This window comes from Nannobrachium achirus, assembly GCF_963921795.1.
Source record: "Nannobrachium achirus genome assembly, chromosome: 3".
Lineage (NCBI taxonomy): Eukaryota > Metazoa > Chordata > Actinopteri > Myctophiformes > Myctophidae > Nannobrachium > Nannobrachium achirus.
The window spans coordinates 58,056,199-58,083,374 of NC_137812.1; the positions used below are offsets into that span (position 1 = coordinate 58,056,199).

At 41.9% G+C, this 27,176-nt stretch overlaps 1 protein-coding gene across 4 annotated transcripts in view; it reads right to left on the minus strand.

Moving 5' to 3' along the window:
• The window catches only part of rptor (regulatory associated protein of MTOR, complex 1), a 218,956-nt gene that overhangs the window by 60,772 nt on the left and 131,008 nt on the right, over positions 1-27,176 (minus strand). For all 4 annotated transcript variants that reach the window (XM_080721242.1, XM_080721241.1, XM_080721244.1 and 1 more), the window contains 8 exons: positions 25,764-25,874; positions 22,815-22,889; positions 20,731-20,796; positions 17,615-17,806; positions 13,760-13,900; positions 13,008-13,128; positions 11,719-11,853; positions 8,180-8,335 (listed from right to left, as the gene is read on the minus strand). In XM_080721242.1, coding sequence (XP_080577368.1) covers positions 8,180-8,335; positions 11,719-11,853; positions 13,008-13,128; positions 13,760-13,900; positions 17,615-17,806; positions 20,731-20,796; positions 22,815-22,889; positions 25,764-25,874 — 997 coding nt within the window. The remainder of the gene's footprint in view (positions 1-8,179; positions 8,336-11,718; positions 11,854-13,007; positions 13,129-13,759; positions 13,901-17,614; positions 17,807-20,730; positions 20,797-22,814; positions 22,890-25,763; positions 25,875-27,176) is intronic.

Below are 27,176 nucleotides of genomic sequence, written 5' to 3' on the forward strand. Positions count from 1 at the left end.
GGACAGCTTTTTTTGGGGCAGTTTCAAAAGATAATGATATACTCGACTCCGCGAGTCTCCGCCCCTCCCCCCATATTAGCCCAATCAAATTAATGTATTGCCGTTACTGTACAGAAAGTACTACTTTCAGTACAGTAACTACAATAAATTAATTTGATTGGGTAATTTAACATGGGGGTACATGACATCATTAAAAAAATTGGCTAATTTGATAGCCATAATTAGCTGTTTTGGCCATGTCACGCCCACTTTAAGGGCCATTTACACAGAGCACTATGACCATAACTATAAAAATATAGTTTTAAAAAGTGTTCTTTGTCAAGTGGGTGGCAGAGTTCACACCAACTAAAAAAATACAATGGTGAACGATATCAAACATATAATCCAGACAGGATGATGCTCAATCTAAGCTCACAGGTAATTAATTGCATGTTATTAATTGCATGAAAACAACATGCTTTGTGGAGTGTGGGTTATGAGGAGGGGATCCCATAATGACAGTTGTATCTGCCCCTGGCTGTAGCCTGCAGGCCAGGGGCCAGGACCGGCTAGCAACCCCGCTACAGTAGCAGTGGCAGTAAACAGCCGGTTGATGATGTAAAATATGTCTTCCTCTCCCATTTAAACACCATGCTATATCATGGAGCACGGACAAATCACTACACTGCCTCTGCACAGTACACATGAGAAAATGTTAAGGAGTATTATTCACAGGCTGAACGCTGCGTTCATGCCTTGTCCTGATGTGACACTCATGCATCATTTGACGATTTCTGTGAAGCAAAATGGTTGCAGCTGGAGTGCAGATGTGAATTAATGGCAGAACTCATGATTACATTGCTGTTTTATAGCCGGTGTCACTGATACTCAATTTGGAATGACTAGACCGGCACCCTACTCGGGGCCATGCATATTGTGAAGGATGCAAGTCAGGACTACATGGTCATACATGTTATTATGATGACCCCCTCTCTCCTACTTTCCATACGGTACCTTCTGCCCTCACCAATCACATGTGTTAAAGATGCCTTCCTTCCCCTCTATCCCAACATATTATTGCCTTTCTTCCATTATGGCTTTTGCCCACTTTCTGTTCCATTGCACATTGTAACTTACTGTACATTGGCTATGTGGCACTAAAGTTTTGCAAGACTTCAGGAAGTACAAACACTGTGGACAGTATTTCATCATTAACACATCGGATGCCCACGTGGTGTCTACAAGCCAATTTCTTTGATGTCGCTCGCTGGAGGCCCACGACGCGTTTGACGCGTTGTACAGTAAACTATACTGTACTGTAGCTACTGCACTTGGCTACCGCGGTGATGAAACAAACTCCATTTCCCAACATGCAGCGCGCAATTACGTCACCCGGACGTGCTGTGTGTCTTGTTGACTTCCTGTCTAGCGGCTGCACAAAAACGCTGTTTTCTCCTAATCTAGCTTTTAAATCACTTTCATTTCAAAACGGCAGCCTCTTCTACCTGCCGTAACACAAACACTGTGGCTTAGAAATGATAAAAAAAACGGTCCTGACTGAAAGAAAAGATTTTCGCGAAATAAACAGGACATACTCGGATTACATTTACTCGGATTACTTTTCTCGCCAGTACTCTCGCCGGTAGGTAAAATGACGCGTTTGACGCGTTGCCATGGGCACCAGCAAATTAAGACATCAAAACCACGTGGGCGTCCGATGTGTTAACATAAACAGATATCTGCAAAACTTAAATAAGGCCACATTCTCATAATATAATTCGGTTTAGTCGTGCGAATGGGAGGGGTGAAGTTGCTACATTCTTGCATATTTAATTGATACGTTTGCCCTCACACTGCACATTGTCATCCGAAACAAGGAATCGTCCACGTCTGTCCATGGGACATGTATGTATCCAAGCTGCATAATAATGCCCCCTCCATCTCCCTGTGTTTATTAATTCTTCAAGTTCAACTCACAATGTAACCGCAGGACCGCCGCAAAATTGAGGCGCAGGCGTCAGCCTATTTATCTGCGGTCGACGATCGTAAGCGGGCGATCAAAAAATAAAACCAGCGGCGGCCGGAGGGACTCGCAAAATCTACCAGCAATAAACCAGACAGCAAATACTTTTAATAGCCAGGTATGAATATCTACGAAGAGGAGGACATCAACGTCTCTCTCTCTCTCTCTCTCTCTCTCTCTCTCTCTCTCTCTCTGCCCCTCGTCTTGCCTTCCGCTGGTTCCCTCTCTGCGCTCCGCGCATGAAGCGTCTCCATTTGGACATTATTTGGCACAGAGAGCCGCGCGCGCGAGCAAGGGCGAGAGACCCACACATCGGCCTATATTATATTAGGCCTATAGCCTATATATGATATACAAGTGACTCCTGTGGCACTTTCCTTTTATCTAACTGTGAGCAACTCCTCTCAAATAATACACCATGTGCGATCGAGGGAGCGGTGATCAGAAATTGAATCAATGAGGGGAGGAGGCGGCCAGAATGGTCAGAAATCTAATGAGAACGGACGGTCTGGAGGGGGATTTAACCTTTTATAAATAACTATGGATTTAACCCGCACATGGCTCTATATATTGCCTGTATTTGAGACGGATGGATTCACACCAACAGGGAAGCGTTTGCGGTAGCGCATCGAAACCACCGTTTTTTTGTGGATTTGCATTCGTTTCTTTTATTCGAAAAAGAATACGGATGCGTCTTCACACATGACCAACCGTTGTGTATTTTCCAACAATACGTTATAGGATTCGTTTTAATCGTAATAAAACGTGCCTGTGTGAATGCCGCCTAAAATAAATCTGAGCTATACAAATAAGCGATTTACCAATTAACCGCACAGGTCGCGATCGGAGCAGCGGTGCGATAAAAAAAGAAAACTGTACTCGTTCTGGGATATTATAACATCAGATTAAGGTAAGAAAATGGGTAGTCCAGGGCGTGCTCCAAGGAGTCCAGAAAGTAGGTTTTTACTCTGATCTGAATTTTATTTCTCCAATATTACTAAATCTACTAGAAACAGAAAATATGACCATATCACCCCTGTTCTGGCCTCACTGCACTGGCTACCTGTGGCTTTAAGAACTGATTTTAAAATATATTATTGTTTGTTTTTAAATCACAGAACAACCTTGCACGGTTGCACCTGCCTATATTTTTGACCGCAACCTTAGATCATCAGACCAGCCGTTACTCAAGGTCCAAACATCAAGGCTTGTGACAGACAGGGATAGAGCATTAGCCGTAAGGGCTCACATTTGTAGAACGATCTTCCTCTGAAAAAATTAAACAGGCTACTTCACTGGCCATCTTTAAAACTCTTCTGAAGACTCGCTTCTATCGAAGGTTTTTAACTAGAGTACCAGACTACAAGTTTTAGCTTTTTTGTTATTGGTTTGTGTGTTTAGTTAGTTTTCTCTCAATCTGGGAACCACATCATCAAAGAAAGGGCGACGCCCACTCGGCCTGTCTCTCTTCCTCAGAAGCGTAGCAACTCTGAGGCTAACCCTAACCCTACGCTTGAGAGATTCGTTTTTTCTTGACCCCACACTATTTGTTGTGGATTGTGTTGTAAAGTTATTTTTGAAAGGTGCTACACAAATAAAGTTTATTTTTATTATTATTTGATGGGACAAACTTCTGGGTTATATGTCATATCACATACAGCATATTTGAGACCGTTAGGTGGGATGCTTTCCGAGTGGTGACTGAGATTTGGTGAATTATTAGAAGGATGACAAATACTTTTTGATGGGTAGTGCTATATCTGCAACACTTGAAATGGTAAAAAAAAAAGAGGGGAAAAAAAGTGTCAGCCCTCTATAAAGCACATTTTAAATACATTTCAGATGGAGCTATAAGCACTGTAAGCAACCGTACATCACATATTTGCCACCCTCAAAATGGGAGAGCAACTCAAATCCACTGACACAGGTGGAAGCGGAGCCAAGTCCTTACTGTGGCAAAACACAAATGTCAAATAGGATATTCACAATGCCCGAGTTAGACAAGGTGGGTTCGGGATCTGCTGGCTAAGACATTTTTCCAGTGGACAAAATCATTAGGTGCTTCCGTGTAACAGTACGAAGGGTTGACAAAGACAACACCTGAAATAACAGTCGACTGATTCCAATTACTCGTTCTGTGTTTTGTACATGAAAATAAATGATATATTCCCCCACCCCCCAGTAGCACACAATAAGCAATCAAACTTGCTTCTTATTTTTGAGTACTTTTCAAGAGCCTCTACTGCATGACTATGCTACAGTATAATGCCCACTAAGCTTTCCCCTTTCCTATATACAGTACATGCAGGTTGGTGCAAGGTGAGAGTTCTAAACAAGTGCACAGGGAGGTTGGGATTTGTTTAAGCCATAAAAGTGGAGCAACTTAGGGGGCATTTGGCAATAATTATTCTAACCTGTGTGCTGGGACTTCATGCTGGTATTAAGGGCCAATGGGCAGCTCGTAACATTTAACCAAATTTAATGCTACATTTGGTGGATAAAAGAATGCACAGGCAGGATTTTCTCCTATCAACTTTTATTTCAAGAATTTCGTGTCCCATGCCACCAGCATTGTGGGGAAAAAAACCCTCTAGCACAATTGTCTCTGACTGTGATACTGAGACTGGGCAATCCTCTGTCTAGGGAGTTTGATTTAACACTAGATGAATTCATAAATCCCAAATTACCGCATGACACTCACTAGAGTGCAACTGCATGAAAACCTCAGTGGAGGCAGCCAGGCAAGCAATGTCCTCCTAATCCATGAGTGTGTATGTGTGTCTCTCTGCTGTATAGCTTTCTGGGGACTTTGCTAACATAACCACACAAACTCTTTCAAAATGTAGAAAGTGAATTGTGTAAAGGCTGAATTTCAAAGCAGAAGAAATTGGGCGCTGGTCTCAAAGGACCCTCAGCTTTCAAGGACATGATAATAAGAGCTTGGCATTACATTCCTACAGTATAGCGGGATGGGGCACGATATGGAATATTAAGACATACTTAAAGGGCCACTTCACCTCTGGGACAACCCTATCTTATTTTATTGTTGTTTGGGACACGATCAACACAATCCCGAGTTATTTTTTGTGTTCAATCTGTTTTTTGAGATATTTTAGTATTTCAGCATGCACTAGTGATGCATTTTGCATCATATGATGCAAAACGCATCACTGATGATGCAAAATGCATCACTAGTCCAGCTGAAACACTAAAATATCTCAAAACACAGATTGAACACAAAAAATAACTCAGGATTGTGTTGATTGTGTCCCAAACAACAATAGAATAAGATAGGGTTGTCCCAGAGGTGAAGTGGCCCTTTAATCAATGTCAGCTGACAGCTGATGACTTGGGATCTAAGCTCAGATGTGTTGGGTGAGCCTAAAAACAGGCGAGGAACAAATGCTTTTGTGAGCGAGAGGAACAAATTGAAGGGAACTTGAAGAGATTTTCATTATAGTTTCAGAACTTGTTTTCATGTCAAATCTATTTAGTCTTTTCTAGAAACCTTTGTCGAGATTCAATTTTTCATTTCAACACGTTTTCCTTTGTGCCTTGCACGTGGGCAACAAAGAGAAAGAAGGGGGAATCTCCAGTTTCCTTCCTTCCCTCCCTCTCCCCTGTGAGTTCTGTAGCGAGTTAATAGTTTCCCTTCTCGCACACAAACTGGTTGTCTGGACGCATGGTGTAGCATGCCAATCACTCCTGTGAAGGAGGAAAGAGCATGGGACTGAATTACGGTCTGTGTGTACAAGAAAAAGCACTCCATTCACCTCCGGTGATACACATTGCTGTCGCCCCCCCCCCATTCCACTTTGTGTTGCTCTTTGCACCTCTAATCATTCTACCTCTTTACCACTCACTTTTTCCTTCCATTTCTGGGTTGGCGGTCGGTAGGTCTTTTATTAGGCTTCCCTGGGGGTGGGATTTGGGTCTTTCTATAACGATACGCGATATTATCGTTTATCGTGATAAAAAACACTCAGGATAATCGTATCATGGAGATTTGATTTATCCTCCGTCATGCACTGGGACCAATTCACCTTTTATTTGCTGAGCTGCATATCCAGTACCACTCAAACCCTCTATTGGTAAAACTTACTTATAACGTACTTGATACAGTCTTTTTTTCCCACTCTCTACCAAATCTCTTTGCCAAAAAAATAGCCGATCTACAAGCTCACAACGTGTCCTGTTGCGACGTGTTGTGAGCTTGTAGATCGGCTATTTTTTGGCAAATGTTCCGCACCAGGATAATGGATGTTGGGGATATTTTGATTATTGCGATAATACCGTAAATCGTGATTTCTTTCGTCACAATAATCATGACATGAAATGTTCATATCGTCCCATCCTAGACTCTATCCTGATCTACTGTCCTGTTATTCTTTTCTGAGGCCGAGATCCTTCTCGTCTTTTAGTTTATGGTCAGATCACCTTAACCCTGCAAGGCCCAGCGTTGCTTTTTGGCAACGTTTTTTAAATCATTTTTTAAAAAATGTTATAATTAGTTCTTTTTTCACATTAACATCACCATTAAATCCTATTGTTTAGTATTACAATGCCATTGGCCACGATATTTGCATATAAATACCCCCCACAGAGAATGACATTCACACCTCCCAGAGAAGTTGAAATTCCAGCGTCTGGACGAACAACATCTCACTTTTTAACTGAAGCTATTCCTCACTAAAACATAAGTAACATGCCTGTAATATTGTTTTTCGTGATCATTAGAATGTCTAGAACACGTGCATATGTTAATATTGTGAAAAATATCCCCAAAATGCAAATTAGAGCATGATTTATGATTTATGAGTTATGGCTATAAAACCTTACAAAAACATTATTAATTTTTTAACATTACATTTTCCTGTGATTAGGACTACTACAAGACCATCTGATTTTTTTAATTTTTTTTGGGCCAGTAGAAATTAATTCGGGCCTTGCCTATGCTCTCTATTGTTTTCCTACTCTGGAGAAAAGTGCTTGGGGAAGAGACTGTGTCCTGTACCTGCTAAATAGAAGAACCCTTGCCCGACCCTGGCACCACTGCAACAGCTCTGATACCTGGTCGTGGGTGTACATTGAGTACAATAGTTGGGTTAAGTTAAACCAGGGCCTCTGCACCGATTAATACGTGTTTTACCTGCCACTCAGGCCTCCCTAGTTCAAACCAGTCTTTTCTTTTAGCAGTTTCCATTTTCGAGGACCTGTATGTACACAAGCTTGCACTCATTGAAATGGCTGTCTCTTTTAATCATTACAGACAAGTATGGTGTAATGTCTTTCACTTTCATTTCATCCGATTTCTGGCCAATGATTTAAGCAACATTGTTGGACTGATGTGAAAAATATAATAATATACAGACTTGCTATAGATAGCAACTTTTGTTTATCTCACTGATTTGCCAAAACTCAATAACAATATGCGAAAGATAACAAGTGTGTTCATTTTCTTACAGCAAATACAAGCACAACTCTAACAATGTACACTCCTGGGGTGGAGCCAGAGAAAACCTACCCACGGACTGCTGATAAATTTAGATGGAACAGAGGAGCTTGATCCTTTATTATTATTGCTGCCAAATAAGTAATAACAACACAACTCCATGTTTAGAAATTATACATCTAACCGTTGTGCAACAGTTTAGGGGAACCCACACCCCACCTGTAAAAAAGAAAAACTGTCGTTCACAGCCCACTAGGGATGGGACGATATGAACATTTCATGATTATTTTGCCAAAGAAATTGCGATTTACAATATTATCACGATAATCAAAATATCCCCAACAACCATTATCCTGGGGTGGAACATTGCATTGCAACAAGACCCATTGTGAGCTTGTAGATCGGCAATTCTTTGGAAAAGAGATTTGGTAGCAAGTGGGGAAAAAAAGACTATCAAGTACATTTTTTCCAGGTCCATTTGACCAATTATAGAGGGTTTAAATGGAACTGGATATGCAGCTCAGCAAATAAAATATGGATTGATCCCAGGGCATGAAGAGGATAATTTCATGATAAATTTAAATCTCCACAAGATTACTGTCAGTGTGAGTGTTTTTTATCACAATAAACGATAATAACGATTATCGTCTCATCCCTACAGCCCACTAGGAGGGCATACCCCACAGTCTGAACAGCACTGAGGGAAGAGATGTCCGGTACAGTACCTATGAGGGAGTTGAGTGAGGAGTAAGAGGAGACCCGTCTCATCTTGTCGATGGTCTCGAAGGAGAGGATGTACTCGTCATTGTCGGGACTTCCCAGAGTACTGCTGGCACTGCTGCTGGTGCTGAGGTTACCAGGAGAGAAGGCTGCTGGACCACCTGCACACGCACGCAAGCACACACACACACACCCATTTTGTTACATATCCACGACTTTCCAACACCCCATAGTGCATTGCGCAGACGCTGTACCGAGCTTCCGGCGCCGCAGCCGAGTGTGATTTACAAGCTCACAACGTTTGCATCTGCAACGTGACGTGAGCTTGTATGTCTGCTGTTAAACCGGAAGTGTGGTCCAAACAGGTCCAAATAATCTCCAGTAAACTCCTGTGGAAACAGGTGGATAAAAACTAAGAATAATACAGCATCCATCATGGCTTGACATGTACGCCAATCTAGAGGACAGATGCCATAACATTAACACTTCTGCTGCCTCTTACTTTAGAGGGATGAATTTTCCTTGGTGCCGCGCTGCTTCCTCCATAGGCCTCAGCTATTATTTTGAAGGGCCGGGCGGGGTTGTTTTTGCGCCGATGGATTATCACTTTACTTCAACGTTTTACGTCATCTAGTCACATGAGTGTGTGCCCAAGAAAGTGTCGTGGCCCCGTCCAGCCGAGTGCAGTTTGTACTGTAAACATGCCAGCCTTTGGATCAAAATGTATATTTTTTTAGTAAATTAAGTCTCTTTATGGGTCTCTCAATGGATTTGCTATGGAGGAGCTTCACTTCGTGTGCACGCCCAACGTGCGCTGTAAACAAATCGCGTACATTACCGATGCGGGCGGGACCGGAGCGACGTACAGTAAGTAATAATACTGACCCATCAACGGCGTCATGTTATTAACCCTTTCATTGACGTGCTCATATGTCAACGGCAGCAGATGTGTTAACAACCAGTTGAATTGTTCACACCGTCCAGGGGTGTCAAACTACTGCCCGTGAATGGGTACTACCCTGATCACAACAAGAACATATTTCAATAAAAACATTGACGTCCAGTTGTTATATTGTGTGTGGCAGCGACTCTCCCACCTTTGCCGTTGGCAGTTCTGGAAAAGCTGCCGTGATCAAAAAAAATGGAAGCAGCACAGGTAACCAGCCACTGTGTGTAAGCATCTACTGCGAGGGCACCACTTCTATCGTCTCACCCCTGTGCACCAGTGCTTCACAAGACAGGGCTCGAGCAAGATACATGGACCTTACAGAAGATTTTTACACTCAACTAAAAGACAAAGTGAAATCATTCATTGCCTTCTCTATGAGTACCAACATGACTCATGAAGCTCAACTGGGAATATTTATTTGCAACTGTCACAGTGTGTTAAGCTGGTGTTGAGGCATTATGTGACAAAAACCTGAAAATGAACAATGTCAAATATTTTACACGGCCTACCCTACTACACTGAAGTTGAGCAGAGGGGCTGTGCTCAAACATTTCTTTCAATTAGATTATGCCTGGAAATTGTCATTTAGGACTTAGTTGTTAGTGCTTGAATTGGGTCGGCATTCACCGGTATAGAAGCTCTGCTGACTAGAGATGCGCGGATGACGGTTTTAGCCGCGGTGCACCGCGGTGATCACTGCGGTGCGGGCGGATTTGGAACAATCAAATAGAATTATGAATTAATTTTGGATAACCGCGGATGAAATAATGCAGGAAATAAATTATGGCATAATATATCTATCAATAAAAAATAAAAATAAAAAAGCTAAATCTCTGTATGCTTGTGTCTGTGTGAGTGTGTGTTATTTTGTATAATTTGTAAAGTAGCCGTAATCTTTCATGAGGCAATGTCCAATCCACAATAAAACTACGTAACCACTTAAAGGCATCGACATCACAGCATGCCTCGTCGTGCTCGTTACCTCTGTGGTCGCGCTGCGCTAAAAAGTTGAATCTTTCTCATAGCTCCCTCGCTCATATTGCAAAGTAGGTAAGTTAAACTTCCCACTATGTGTGCGGATGGATTCCGTTGACCTCAAGAGCCTATCCGCGCATCTCTACTGCTGACCCATATTAGGCTACTTACAATTACGTACTGCCACTCTCTAATGAAACAAGGTACGCATATTGGGAAGCTGTGCACAACATGCCATTACCCAGCGCTGTCAAGGCTGCCCTTGAATGAATGAATCCTGCAAATGGTGGATTTAATTTGGATCAAAGTATCGCCTGAGTTTCAAAGTTGGATACAGTGATTAACTGCTACATTACATACTAAAAAACAAGTATGAACTGAAATTAAACATACTGTAGTGTAGTTGACATATTCTTGTTAAGTCATGAACCTGAAATAAGTATGATGGTACTCATCTTTTGTGTGTGGTGACTGAATGGAATTACAGCATTCGTGCATTGGGAGCACGCACGTTGAGACAAAAAGTAACCCAGCCTGCACAAGTTTGTATTTTGACCAATCCTGTCCGGGAAGTAGAATGAGTTTGACACCCCTGGTTTGCACAGTCAATTTAACTGTCGGGCCCAGTCATCTCCCTTCATAAATCCCATTAACGCCAAACAACGCTCCGACTTGTGGAGATGGGGACTGGAAAATAATGAAAATACACACTGCCGTGGTTATTGATAATACATATGGTGGTCGGTGGGAATAAACCCTGTTGAAATGAGTAAAAAAAGAAAAGAAAAAAATATGTATGTCAGCAGTATAGGTTATGGTACGTGCTTTAGCATCGGTCAGTGATTTAACACAAGTCGGCGCTCGAGCATTACTCAGTCTGGCTGTAAAACAGTGTTGACAAATTGGCGAGTTAAGCTCTTGCTTTCAGACATCTACATCGGAGCACAATGACCAAGCAAGGCGGTTAAAAGTTCAAATTCTCATATTCAGATGTGGCACTATAGAGATGTGATGTGTAGTTTGTAGTGGTCTCAGAGGTGTTTCTAGATGTATGAATCCATTTCATTTTCCACCCTTAGTGTTTCATTCTCTCAGTAACTCATTGCATGCCAGGCCCGATAGTCCCGAGATTATTTCAATGTCTTTCCCTGCCAGGCCCGATAGTCCCGAAAAAAAAAAGAAAAAAAAGAAGAATTCAAAAAAATATTTTTTTCAAAAAAATGTTTTGACCCCAAAAAATTTAGTAGGCATGATAGCAATCGCGAAATTGCATGGTTAACCCCCATAGCAACCCCATCTTTCAAACATGGCAGCCATCTTTGTTTACATTTTAGGAAAACATAATGGCTGCTATCTCATGAATGCCTGAACGGATTTCCATTCGGATTTTTTTGTTTGAAAGCTGTGAGCAATGTGAACACACGTGGTGCATTATCTAGGCATGGGTGTGCATGATCCGTGCACTATGAATTACATGGAAGTCTATGGAGACAGGGGCATATGAGAGTACGAAGGTATTGTTAAATGGCAGGGTATGTGGTAAGGAGGACATGAAAATTCACATGTGTCTTGGATCTTTGTGATGGCTGCTTCCTGTCACTCCCTCCGTCTGTCACCTACCTTCTTCATTGAGGTTGAGGTTCTGCAAGCTCTTGTTGAGGTTGCGGGCAGTGGTGGCGGCTCGGATGTTGGTGTAGGAATTGACTGAGCGCAGGCGTGGGATGGCGGGGCTCACGGGGGTCAAGTTACCAGGCTCTAAAAACAACAAGACCACGGCATCTATGTGGATTATCACATCAAGGCAGAGGTGAGCAAAATACTCAAAAATGTGCTCAATATATCGTCGTTGTCGGGTGAAAACCTTGTACTGTATGTCCAAAACCGTTACAAGCACAAGCACACAATGCCTCGCGGTGCGAGGCGTTGTGTGCTTGTAGATCTGCTGTTTTCACTACTTCTGTGCGACGGCCTTGTACGATGAAGCAGGGCTTTTCTTTGCGAAAGAACATACAAATTAGAAACTTGGAGATACGAGGTTTCCACCCGACAATGACGATATGAAATAAGCACGCAGACGTATTTTGTAATGCTTTGCTTAATTCAAGGTGCCCACGGGAAGCCTTGAGCTGCATGAGTTGAGGAAACATGAATTGAGAAATCGTCAATAACTGCCAACAGACAATAAAACATTTAGCACTAAATTATCTTGTTTACACTACTCCTGTATGCTCCCGCACAGGATTGGTGTGCGTTTGTAAGTCTGCCGTTCAAATGAATGAGAACCTACAAGAATTTTAAGTTTTTCATATTCCAACTGGTGTTTGGATTACGTTTTTCATGATACAGTGGTTGTAAACCTTTTCTGGACCAGGGCCTCCTTGAAAAGAGCTCAAAAGCAATCGCATGCATTTTCAGGGCAACGTTCATTTGAATGATAAATCAACTGATTGTGTCCCGGCTTGGATCAATATACGTTAAATTCCTATTCATCATAATGAAAACTATATTTCTGTTTTAAAGAGAACATACAGTACCATAAAAGTTGTTTTTACATTATGTTTTCTTGTTATATTCTTGTTATCAATCAAATGTTTGCGTTTTGCCAATTATTTGGCACTTGCAATACTCTCGCTGCCCACCAGTTGTCCCCGACCCACAGGTTGAGAATCACTGATCTAATAAATCGTCACTGTCGGGCAGAAACCTCCAAGTTTCAAATTTGCCATGTTTTTTTGTAAATTAAAGCTCTGCCTCAACATATAAGACTGTTGCACAAAACTAGTAAAAATGGCAGATCTACCGTTGTGTGCTTGTAGAACGGCTATTTTCACTACTTTAAATCTTAATAAAAACGGTTTTGGACATACAAGGTTTCCACCTGGCAACAGCTAAATACAATGTCTTTGAACCTGCAGTGTTGGCTGGAGAGGGCACAGTGTAGTTCTTCTCCTCCTCTATGAACTGTAGCGCCACCGTGCAGAAGTTACTCTCGTACTGGACCACCAGGTGACTGAGCGCTACCACCAGCTCCTAGACAGCACAAACACCATGGCACAACATTATAGGAACAGAACAAGTATCAGCTCTTTTCATGATCGATAACCCAGAAACAGGCGCCAGTCAGTGCTGTACAGTTGTCATTTGATTCCACTCCCGCTGGGAGTATACCGAGGCGTTCCCAGGCCAGTTTGGAGATATAATCCTTCCATCTGGTCTTAGGTCTGCCACGGGGTCTCCTCCCAGTGGGACGTGCATCGAGGACCTGCCTAGGAAGGCGCTCGGGGGGCATCCGTACTAGATGCCCGAACCACCTAAGCTGACTCCTTTCCAAGTGAAGGAGCAGCGGTTCTACTCCAAGTCTCTCTCAGGTGATTGAACTTCTCACCCTATCTCTAAGGGAGATACCAGCCACCCTTCTGAGAAAACTCATTTCGGCCGCTTGTACCCGAGACCTTATACTTTCGGTCATGACCCACACTTCATGACCATAGGTGAGAGTGGGAACGAAGATTGCGGTCCTTTTATATTTATATTTATATTATCCTGCACAATAAACTTGATTATTTAAAACATGTTAATGGAATGACAAATATCCTCATTAAAATTAAATCAGGGTTTAACTACAATTCATAGTTTGTTTGTGCGTGTGCCTTTCAGCTACCTTACGAACAACCGGGCTACCATCGTTGATCAGCTGTGCAAGCATCATGGCTACGTTGTGGTCGATGGTGGTGGAGTGGTCCGTTCTCTCTGCAGAATTACCCACGAATGTCCCCAGAGCAAAGACCGCTGCACACCTCACCTAGAGTAGGACAGAACTTCATTACCATCAAGATGACCATAAAACCATTAAGACCCGATTCTAAAAATGTTGGTACTGTATATCGGTGGTTCTCAATCATTTTCATGTGAAGGACCGCCAAAATTATATGTGTGCGGATCCGCATCTCAAAATATTTTGTTCCAGGGACCCCCAAAAGCAAAGATTTTAGTGAAAAAATGTTTGCTTTGAAAAATATATAGATTCATATTCATAAATTTGCACACATTTTGCACCTAACCCTTTGCACAAGATGTTTTAATATCCAAAGTAGTGTTGTCAAAAATATCAATTAATCGAAAAGTATCGATTTTGAATATAGTATCGATTTTCAATGACTTTTCCATAGTATTGATAATATAGATACTCAGTTTTTACCTCTCTTGTTGGTTTACACCAACGTTACTTTTATGTGTATCCTTCCTACTTTGTCTTATTCCTCGTTATTTTGTACTTAGAATGTGAAAACATCAAAGGCAGGCCTTTAAAAAGTGCACTGCCATCTACCTCAAGAAGTTCAGAATTTTTCTTTAAATAAAAAAAATCGCTGTGGTTGCGTGGTATTGAAAATGGTATCGAGTATCGACAATTTTCAAAATATTGTATCTAAGTTAGAAATCCAGTATCGTGACAAGCCTAATCCAAAGTAAAACAATGGTTAAAGTGATTAAATTCTAAAGTGATACAGATGCTTTCCCAGTTTTAATGGGTTAATTCAATTAGTAATCATATTATAACCATTGGGTACACAGTCACACTTCATTTGCACAGAGAACTGTACAGAACAAATGTTAACAGTTTTAAAGTAAACCCAAACAGTCAACAAATGATGGCAACAACTATGGAAAATTCTATAGCTCTGAAATAGTTTCTGTCGACATATTTATTTTATTTTTTAATACATCCTCTCATTGACTTGGGTGTGTCGAATTACCAGTCCAAACTGAATCAAACGAGATGAGCAATGCTGGATGGTGCCAAAACCTGGAGTAGAACATTACCAGTCCAAACTGAATAAAACGAGATTAGCAATGCTGGATCATGGTGCCAAAACCTGGAATGAAACCCTGAAATTCACTAGTGGTGTCAATGTATTGGTTGATTTACTTTATAATATAAAGCAAACGACCACATTATGGTGAGATTCTTGTTCATTGAATTGGGCTAAGGGCCAAAACGGTCAACTCTGTAAAATAATGTTGCACCATCTGAATATTAAAAAAATATATATAAGTTGGTAAAATGATTTAATCTAACATTTTAGAATATACATTTCAGTGGAGCCTCTTTAATTAGGGTCAAAACACATTCACTCTTTCACTCTCTATTTCAGGGGTGGGCAACTTTGATGGTGGCGAGGGCCACTATATTTCCACCTTCACTCCAGAGGGCCACATTGGAATTTGCTACGTCCTACTTTGTCATCCTACTAAATTGTGTCATTAAGCTACTACTATAGACTGACGGAATTAAAGAAGGTCATGTTTGGAATTATAACAGTTGAAATCAATAATATATCAGTATTCCAGTATTAACCTGCGGGCCGCATTAAGTGAAGGTGGGGGCCGCATGTGGCCCCCGGGCCGCCAGTTGCCCATGTATGCTCTATTTGATACAGCCCTCTACATCAATAGTAACAAATATAGCCCCCTACAGGCACATTTAATTAGAAATGTACTGCAGTATTTTTGAGAACAGCATCATGGAGAACAACACTGTGGAAACATTTTGGCCACAACAATAAATCTCAACGGAATATTGCAGCACAAAATAAAAGGTTTATGGGGCAGAATGAAAGAAAACACCTCCAGCTCTGTGTACATGTGCGTGTTTATTATTGGATTAGCAAGTTGTGCACGAGGAGAAAATAACATTGTCCTCTTGGGGTAGACCTGTCATGGTTCAGCTCAAACTTAATTATAGCCTCTCTGCTTACACCATGTACCCTTGATATCTCTAATCCTTGTCCCCCATCTTCTGTCTTTACTCCCTCCTTCATCTAGGAACAGAAACACACAGGCACACTACCTGGAGCCGTAGAAGTACGGTGTGATCAGATGCCAAAGCCTGAAGTGACAGTCTACCGTACCACCGCTGACAAAAAAGGATAGTCATTTTGTATTTTAAAACTAAATGTGACGGCAGAGAGTCAAGTCTTGAATGCTTGATTTATCTGCCTCGTGGGCCAGTCACATTAGCACTAAACCTACACAAACATTTGTTGCACTCTCCATACAAATCAGTTGTGGACAGAGTTCATTGAACTCCTGACCCACAAGTTAACACATTTGGCATACATAAATCCATCTTTTTCACAGTTACAGTGCATTTTGGCAAGTCTAGATTTTCACGACCACATATTTGCTATACGGACCACATAGCAAAAGAAACTTCATACCAAACAAATGTGTCAAAGGTCTCCATCGAATGATTACTTCCTCTTCCAAGTTTGATGTGGAAGCACATCATTGATATTAATCAAAATGTCAGCCTATTATTTCTATGGTTCCATTATCCTGTTTTGTATGTAGATTACAATGTGAAGAATACATGTCGAGCATCCTAGTTATTTGTACAACATGTCTTTACATTAGCTTCTGCTAATGCCAGAGATGATGTGCAGTACAAAGAACATGAATTCAGATCTGACTGCGGTGCCATCAGGCTACAAAGCTCCTAAAATAACCTACATCATGTGCTACTTTATGTAAAATAAATGGATCTGGGAGTGAATGAAACTGGGTAGGGAATGGAAACACTGTGCGTGCGTGCGTGCGTGTGTGTGTATGTACGTGTGTGTGTGTGTGTGTGTGCGCGCGCGCGTGCACTGTGCGTGCGCTGTGCGTGCACTGTGCGTGCACTGTGCGTGCACTGTGCGTGCACTGTGCGTGCGTGTCAGGCCAACTCCTGCAGAGCCAAAGCATCTGGGTGAACCACAGGGCGAACTCTGTCTCACTGTCCCTCTGGTCCTCACCCAACTCAAATCAGACGGCCATCATTGTGGTGGTATGTGGTTCAAAGGCTTTGGGGGATCTGCTCCATATGCATGTGTGCTTCACATTTTTGGATTGATGTCTAGAGAAATGGTTCTCAAAGTGGATTCCAGGGACTCTGTGGGTTTCTTTAGGGGGGGGGGGGGGGGTCTAAATTGACCCATACAAGTCGGTAACAAATGGAACCAAATGAACCGGCAATTGTACACTGTCAGAGTTAAGGGGAGACCTTGAAACACTGTTCTAGAGCAGGGGTCTTCAACAGGGGGTCTGGGAACCCTAGGGGGTCCTCAGAGTTACTGGGGGCCCCCAAATCTTTGTGTGATAGGATAATGTTTTTACATGAACCATTTGAACCCTATAGCCTCCCTATTCTGAGTAGAACATTAACCAAAAATAGCAGATCTATAAGCTTTGTAGATCGTCTATTTTTGTCAAAGTGGTTTGCAGAGGGAAAAGAAGAGCAGACTAAGTATTTGACGGTTCAAGTGGTTAAATGTCTGAAAATACACATTACTCCAACATGATGGCAGTGCTGTCAAACAAGTCTAAGCCGTCTAAAAAACTACAATATGTTGTGGGGGTCCCTGCTTCATCCCTGGCCTGAAAACGTTGAAGACCCCTGATCTAGAGAGTGCGGGAGAGGACTTTCTGTTTGCCTTGGAACACACTGGGTCGGGTGAATATTCAGCGACCGCCTCACCTCGGGAATGGGGTCAGAGAGCAGGGTGTAGAGCTTCTCGTGGGCACTGTCCCGGACCCCGCACCAGCGGGCAGAGTCAAAGTTCTGCCAAATGCGCCCCAGGCAGATGGCTACCCACTGGCGGAGCAGGGGGTGAGGATCTGACAACTGCTCCAGACAGTTGGCTATCAAGTTGCCCTGCAGGCATGCCTCCTGATGGGGAAAAAGAAGAGACAACAGACATCAAAGACAAAAATGTAGTGGGGAGAAGAATGAAGCAAGGAGTTTGTGCAGGTTAAGAGACGGAGAGCAGAGTTTAGGTTAGTCGATGAGAGGAGAGTTTAAGAGATGGAGTATTGAGGATGTGGTGTTATTGATGTGGGCAGCATCACCAATATTCAGCAGAAAATGTACAAATTCAAATCTTCCAATTACAGTTCCATATTGCGCTACTGGTGATGAGAGCAATGTTCACCGCGTTGTGGCCATTTGAAGTGTTAAACACTGCAGTGAACACTGTTGTAGCCTCTCATGCCAGACCCCTGAATAGTGTGTGTTGTGGATTCGAGCAACGGTGCGCCTTGACAACATGGGGCCTCAGAAAGCAGTAAACTGGATTGCTCTATGTCTGGGTTGTACAACCCAGATTACCCTGGTGTGACTATTGTCATGGCAGACCCTTGAACAGTGTTTGTGCCAAGTTTGGTGCTGATTGTGCCCAGCGGCGCCGGCAGGGGTAAAATAGTGAGGGGACGACATTGTGGGCGTGGCCAGACGGTGACGTCATGACCTTAACCAAACGTACACATCGGCTCGGACTACTATAGCCTATTTAATAAGCACTTTAATGTGTTGTTAGATGACAATTGTAGGTCTAAGTAGCTCTGGATAAAGAATTTAATTCAACTTGTCAATTTCACAATACATTACATAAGTAAGGAAAATTCTAGCTTATTGTAGCCTATATAGTGAAAGTTAGATGAAGTTAGAACTCAGAAATTAACTGCTCTGCTGCTGCATCGCACTGACTGAGAGTGAGCGAGCCGATCGAGGCACGATCAGCAAGGCCGTCAGTGATGAAAAAAAGTACTCGCATGTTTTTTTACTAAGTAAGTAAAAGTAGAAATACTCTGTTAGAAATCCCATGTTCAAAATGTAGTCCTTGAGTAATGACGTTTTGGTATAAAAATGTAGGCTGTAGGCCTATAAAGAAAACTTATAGTCAAGTCATTGTGCGGAATGTCCCATTTCACACGTTTTCACAAATGTATAGCCTACCATTTGTAGATAAAAATATTTGAGCAGATCTAAGCTCACAATATGCGTCGCATTGTGAGCTTATATTTTCAAATGGCCTAAATGTAGGGCTGAAGTGGTTAAAGTATGCCCTTATAATAATAATCAAAATGTACAAAGTAACTAGGCTAACTGTTTTCAAAAGTGGAGTAAAAGTAGCCTACAATATTTGCCTCTGAGATGTAGTGGAGTAGAAGAAAAAGTAAGCTATTGAAAATGGGCCTAGGCTACTCCATAAAGAAAGAAAAAAAAGGCTACTCGAGTAAATGTACTCATTTACTTTACAACACTGCAGCCTGCATGGGCAGTCAACACGGGACATTAGAACCGGTTCAACATGTTTGTCACAGATACTTGTGTACTGGAAGCAATTAGTCTAAGAGGGTCGCCGACTCGCCGGTCGCGGCAACCTCCAGCAACACAATGGGAACGTTGGGACTAGAGTGCCGGTTGGGAGGGAAAAGACAGACAAAAATACAGAAAAATAGGTCGATAGCATGAAAAGTGGGGGGACAGTCCAGCCCAAACGGACACTGCTCCGGCGCCTATGATTGTGCCACATTTGGTCTATGGGCCCCAATGGACATAACTCCAGACTTGGGTCAGGGCAACCCACACTTGCAACTTCTCAAATTTGCAAATTTGCTTACAACAGTGCACTAGCCCTGGAAACGCTAGGAAAGCTTATTTCTGCATATACTGTACCTGTATCATTTCAGGACACTGAGATCAATGTAATGTATAGTCTCTGAAGTTCTCCTGCATTCCTCTCATTAGCAGGCATGAAAATCCCTCACATAACACCTCACATCCATATGAACAGCAAAACAATGGAGATTCAAATGCTGAGAATCCCCACCAAGGTCTCCATTTGAATTCAGGCTCTCAACAACAAATCTTTGATCAGTATCGACAAAGCACCATGCGCCCCTTGTGTACAGCTGCGGACCCCCCCCCCCCTTCTTTCTTCCACATTGTAAGATCCTCCCCACCTCCTTCTCGTCCTGAACCCTCGGAGTTGGCATATTAAGATATGGTAGTGCTTAGTGACATGTTCTCAACAAGCCGAAGCTAGTGATACCACAGTAATGAGCTTCGTCTTAAGGCGTAAGGCGTAAATAATGGAAGTGAGAAGAGGAGGGGTTGAGCGTCTCTCCGAGGATCATCTATAATTCACAGGCCAATGAGAGGTACAGCACAAACATTAAATAAACACAGGGAAGTGGCAGAGGAAGAATGTTGGTTTCTGGGTGAGCATGCATACTGTAGCTGATTTCACATCATTTGTAACATTGCTGGCAGGTAAGATGGTGTTTGAGATGGGGGGGGGACATGAGTTTAACAAAAATATTAAAAAAAGGAAAGTGTGAAGGAAGAATAAGGTAAATAACATTAAGCAGCAATGAGACAGGTAAATACTTTAGAGAGCGAATGTGAATTATACCAGCTTTAATGAACCACCAGAGCCGAAAGTGATAAAATGTTACCACAGAGAAACTGAGATTATACACTATCCTGTCACGTAACCAATATCTCAGTTGATTTACATACAATAAATGCTCGTGCCTCTCAAAGTGACTGTTCACTTCACATGAACTAGTTGTGGTTACAGCAGTACATTAATAAACATCCCATCTCTTGCAATGAAACTGCTAACATTGTACTGTATCTATGCATAAGCCCACTAAAAGCATCCAGTTTCTCACTCTCACACACACACACACACACACACACACGCGCATGCGCACGCACGTTAACAGCAAATATGAAAACCTCTCCAAATCTCTGATTATTAAAAACAGACACACAACAACAAAAATAAAGAACAGAATCTACTGTACCTGTCCAGTGTTGTAACTGTTGACAATAACAGCCAATATGAAGACAGCCATGGTGCGATGCTCAGCCTAAAATAGATTAAAACACGGTGGTAACCAAAATGAATGTGTTGTACCGACGTATTCCAACTCTAAAATGGTGTCACAAACCCCAAAAAATGTAATTCTCACAACAGTAGAAACACTTAAGACCAGGACTCATAACCTTGTTTTGATTTTGAAACAAATTTGTTTTAACATCCAGTACTGGAGGCGTCCATAGAAGATGTTGAGGAAGATGGCTGCTTGAACGAGACTGACATCGATTTTATTTGTTACATTTCAATTTAATATTCTAATTCAAGGCTAATGCTAAGCCAAATGCCCAATACGCCTAATATATCATAATATTCTTTAACTGAGCGGGCAAAGTAAGCGACCATGCATCAAGCTCTCTACATTGCATCCTTACTGACCTGGCCTCAGCTTGAGGTGTCAGTGTCATATAGTCAAGCGGTTACAAGTCAATTTATTGATAGAATCGTTCACTTTGTGATACAAGCACCAAATTTGGCATGAACAATGCCTAGGACCTACTTGTTCAGAAAAGCAAGTTAGCCACTCAATTAAAAACAAATAGGGTTGGGGTCCCATTGACTTTCTATACAGTAAAATAATACAAAAAAAAACTAATCTGCTTCAAATAGCATGTGAGGGGTCAAACTAGGGGTTTTTCATGGTGCTGAATCCATTGTAAGCATCTGTTTTGCACAAAAAACATTCCTTGGGCTAGAAAGGCCAAGGACCCCAACCCCAAGTGGCTAACTTGCTTTTTGGAAAAAGTAGGTCCAGAGGAAACTTTGTGCAAAATGTGGTGCTTGTATCACAAAGTGTAATAAAAGAGAAAAAGGTCCGCACACCAAAATTGCAGTTCCCAATATAGAGCTTTACTGTGGTAACGTTTCGAGCCTCATGGCTCTTCCTCAGACCTTCACAGACAAGTGTTACAAACAGTTTTATAAGTGCAGAACACCCACACCTGTGACCCGTCGGCCAATTAGTCCCATCAGTGTCATTAGCCAATGACACGTAAATAGTACATGCATGTTTATGTATTTTTACATCATACACACATTGTATATATAAAAAAACAATAATACAAAACATCCTGTTCACCCAAGATTTTACAATACATATACAAAAGGACTCAGGCCAAAGGCCATCATACTGCTACCTAAAGAGGCGCCTCTTGTCTAAAGTACAAGTAAAAAATCATGGGACAAAAAACCTTTTCATATACACACCCAACAAACCAGATTTTTTGCTTCCATTGTTTCTCAAATGATCTTTGTACTGTATGGAGGATGTCAGAGAAACTGTGTGGCTATTCCTTTGTCAGGAAATATGCTCTCCAATAGTTAATAACACCAGACTGTTGACTGGTGGCCTTCCAATTCAATTCTCTAACTGGAGAGAGAAAGGTGTGAATACACTGGCGGGTAATTACAGAGCAGAGAGTTTGTATTCCTATCAAGACGTTGTAATTAACTTGATTTACCATGTTCCTGTTTTCTTTCCCCTTTTAATACAATTAAGATTGGTACGTTGGGCTAGTTTTTTTCTTCCAGGCAAAATCCTATTGGACCACATCCGTTTCATTAAAGTATACCCAGTACAAGAGCCACCAGTGGCTTGGTTCCCAGATTTTCCAGATTTTCGTTGACAAACTTTTAACTGAAATAAAACGTATTACTGGCCTTTGGAATTCTTGATCACTAGCAAATACATTATAGTTTGACACGATACATTATAATTAGAGTTGGGGTCCGTTACTCAAAAAAGTAATACATTACACGTTACTATCAGTGATTCTCAACCATTTTAATTTCAAGGACCCCCAGTTTGACATGCATCAGGCTACGGACCCCCATTTAATGGTATTTCTATCTCTTGGACCCCAATTTATATTGTAAAATCAATGTTAATATAAATCTGAGTGTACAAATGGAACAACAGGCGTTGTGTGCTTGTAGATCATTTTTAAAGAAGGTTTTAGACACACAAGGTTTCCACCCAACAACAGTGATATATTAATTGCATATACTCACTGGCATGTAGTTGTCAGCCAACACAGAGAGGAAGTACTTGTGGCCATTGTCCTTCACCAAGTCAGCTTGGCATGACTGTAGAAAGAGAGAGATGAAATATGAGAGGGAGAGGTAGTGTGAGACATGGGAGAGTTCACTTTCTACACAGATGTGTTGGTGAATAGCTCAAGGTCACTTGTCATTCACACAGCATCCCTGTCATTCCTTCCACTGGGAGTATTTCTATATTCCTCCATGGCTGCTCTACCAAAACCCTGAATGAATACTGAATACTGATAAGACAACTGACTTCTTCCAATTTTCAAGTTTCCAAGTTTCAGCCTATTTTTTTCTTTTCTTTTTTGCCTAGTGAAAGTTACAGGTATGGTGTGTGTGTGTGTGTGTGTGTGTGTGTGTGTGTGTGTGTGTGTGTGTGTGTGTGTGTGTGTGTGTGTGATATCAAGTGTGAGTTTAACATAATCACTGTAATCCTTAATCATATTCCATCACATTCAAGGGCTTTTGGAGAGAAATGAGACACTTCTTAATATCAAGGCAATTATGTTTCTGCACTCATTTTCGGTTTCTGCCTAGAATTTTCCATTTGGTCCTAAAAAACGCTGCATATCAATTATTCGGTTAATTGATCAGTAAGGTTATCAACTATCAATTAATGAATTCACTGATAATGTGCATCCCTAACACACACATGCACTCTCATGTGTGCACAAAAGAACAAACCTACACACACAGCTTTCTTTTCAGTCAATCAATAAATACTGGAGTGTGTCATTACAAACGCTCAGTATACGTATCGCTAATTAACACATTGGTAGCCATTTTTTCCTTAAGACGTCCCCAGACGTCTTAGGATCAAAGGTGAGTGGTAGCCGACTCACCGTTAAGACGTCTTACCTGGTTACCATGGTTACCAGGTAACCAGAACCTGCGGTAGCGGCTGGTGAACAAAAACCCTACATATCCCATCATGCAACTCGGCCGCCAGCATCATGAAGCGTCCATTCTCCATTGACTACTCCTATACAATGCTGTAACATAAAAACGGCTGTATCTCTGAATAAGGTGCAAATAACACAGAGAAGGCAGAGAGACGCTCTTTTTCAACGCTACACTGGGCCGTGATGGTCGGCCCCAGTTAGGATTTTAGTTTTGCGACCGAAAGTAAACAAACCAAATTTAAAAAAAGTAAGATTACACAACATGCACACGCACGTGGCTTCCGGAGCTCTTTTGGGCTCTTCAAAATAAAGCGTAAGTGAATGGTGGCGCTGAATATCCAAATAATTTGAGTTAGATGGCATCCAACGATACTGACATGAGTTCAAACTGAATTGTTGATCACTTGTTTCAAACATTCATAATTAAATATAATGTTAAAGTGTAGTATAAGCTAGAGCTCTTCACGGGGCCCGACCCAGAAATTACCTGAGTACCCGAGACACCCGTTCGGTGAGTGTTTTATCATAATTACTCAGAGCCGGGTCGGAATGGCCACATTTCCCTCGGAATACGGGGCGGTCAATCATTATGTGTATTATCCGAGTGGACCTGTACAGTGTGTGTGACGTGTGTGTACTTTCTGCTTTTTAATGCAAACTTTTAACTCATATAGTGCCAATCCCGAGAAGACTCGTGAAAAGTACTCGAGTACCCGGAGTGCCAATCCCGAGTATACTCGTGAAAAGTAATATATTACTGTAACGGCGGATACATTACCGAGTACAATGGCCGGAGGTCCGGAGACGAAAACCGTCGCTGATTTCGCATCATCACGGCTCCACGAGCACAAAATAGTCCATCCATAACATTGAGGTGGACGGCCGATCTCATCTTTAATGTCCATTATCTCAAAACTACACTTTAGAAGCGAAGATGGAGGCAGATGCTCGCTTATGTTACACATGTATAAAAGCTCCGGTCCGCCATTACACAACTCCACGTGGACAAGGATCGGTTCCGGCGCAGGACGCGATGACGTCAGACCGGAAGTGTTTGCGCTGTGGACTTCTGGCCTTCAAAATAAGATAACGGGGGTGATGCCAACCTGAGACTGGCATCGTGGACTTTATAATCCGTTAATTTCATGGGCACTAAATGAGTTTAATAAACCAATCAATCAATGTGTGTGTGTGCGCTGGCGTGCGCTGCTGCGCTCTGATGAGTAGAATGAACGAACTGAAGTGCTGTTTAACGTGTGTGCTGCGTTTGGGCTGACCTAGGATCAGGTCATTTAGCCGCGAGCCAAGGACATGAATGGCTGTGTAACTGTGAGATGATTATGCTGGTCTAGGATCAGATTAACAGCGGGGGGAAAAGCAGCTACAGTGTGTAATGCATGCGTGATGCATAGCTACTCCAAGGCAAGGCTGCTGCTGCCCGGCTGATGAGAAAAGCACCAGCATACAATCATGACAAACAAACCGAAAATGACTTACCTCTGTAGATAGAAAATAGCCTAAAGCATTCCTTTCTCCCTGGCTTTTGTTTCGATGTTAATATTATAGATTCCTTGACAACCAGCAGCATTGGACAATAATAAGTCTACATTACACAACAAAGTTTACACCTCCGCTCTGACTTCAGTGAGACCTGTCAATAAGTGAGTGGATCTCGGCACATGAAAGGCAGAGCCACGCACAAGAGGCTTTAATAATCATTAAATGGTCGGGTGTCTCGGATTCTGGGAAATAAACAGATTTCGGGAAAATTGTCACAGGTTACAGTCTGTGAAAAAAAAAACAGAAAGTCAGAACGGGGCCGAATCGGGCGAGACCATTGCGGTGCCACACGGGTTTGTTTTGTAATTTCATTATTATTTCTGAACAGGTCGGAATCGGAAAAAAATGTGACGGTCCATTTTCGATTTCGGTTCTTTTTTTTTTTCACCCGTGAAGAGCTCTAGTATGAGCTTTCACATGCATGCATGATTGAGCATAATGTAGAACTTACACTGTCGACAGCCAGGATCTTAGCCCAGATAAAGACCAATAGCGGCCGTAGTTCTCTGGCCGAGCTCTGGAGCAGCTTTAGAACATAGGGGAAGATCCCTACAGACAGGGCCTACACAGGAATACACACACACAACAAGAGTATTCATTAACCACTCGCTGTCCACAGAACTATCAGCTTCCAGACCTAGGGTCTGGAACCCCCCACCAAAGGAATGAAAAATGTATGAGCGCACAAAAGCAATTTACAAGCACAAGCTGGGAGGGAGATTGAAAATGACCATTGCCGACTTTTGAGTCGCACCCACAGTATGCATCTTTTCAAGTTTACTGGGTGGTATGAATTAATTTTTGTGGCTACAATATATGCCACAAAACATTTTTCACCATAGAACCCCGTGTTAAATATTAGATTAAAAGACATTTGCTGCAACTTAAATAGAATTTAATTAAATGGGATTAAGTACAAAGAGAGCAACACTATAATCCCATATGATTAAATAGTGAAGGTATTCATGAGTTTTCTCTCTCTAAAGTAACTAGTCCCTCAGAGTCTATACCGACTAGAAAAACAGCCCACAGAAAATCTTAACATGGCTATTTCAATTAGATCTTTCAACTGCTTACTTGTTTATCCTTTGATCATCAAGTTGTTTTACTAGACTATAAATGCAAGCACGTTTTCCAAATTCATCTAGGAAGTAAATCAAGCACGAGCATCACCAAGATGTTGTAACAAAACGCAGCAAAATAAAGCAGTCCACAATTAAGAGATTCCACTGAGTGGTATTGTCATTGACTATTTTGAGATGTTCGCCCCCAAACATTTTGTAACATCATCTGTTTTTTTGTGTTTTTAATATTGAACAATTAGGCCAGTGATTCCCAAAGTGGATTCCAGGGACTCTGTGGGTTCCTTTAGGGGGGGATCTATCTAAATGGACCCTTACAAGTCTGTAACTATACTCTTACAGAGTTAAGGGGAGACCTTGACATTTTAAAGTTTGAGAAACACTGAATTAGGCTATCAACTCATTCTTCCAAAATATTGCTAGAAGTACAATGTGTACTAAACCAGGGTTCCTCAATTAGTTTTCCCCAAGGGCCGAATTATGTCTAGGGTACCAAGCCGAGGGCCACAACTTTGCAGGGGGCGACGGCGGCGTTCCCGCTACTCCAGCGACAGTTCAGATAGCGTCGTTGTTGGGTGAAAATCTTGTATGTCCAAAACCGTTTGTTTTGCATTTATCATTTTCAAAAATATTTTAACTAGTGAAAACAGCCGATCTACAAGCACACAACGCCTCGCACCGCGAGGCGTTGTGTGCTTGTAGATCGGCTGTTTTCACTACTTTTGTGCGACTGCCTTGTATGATTTGCGAAAGAACGTACAAATTTGGAGATACGAGATTTC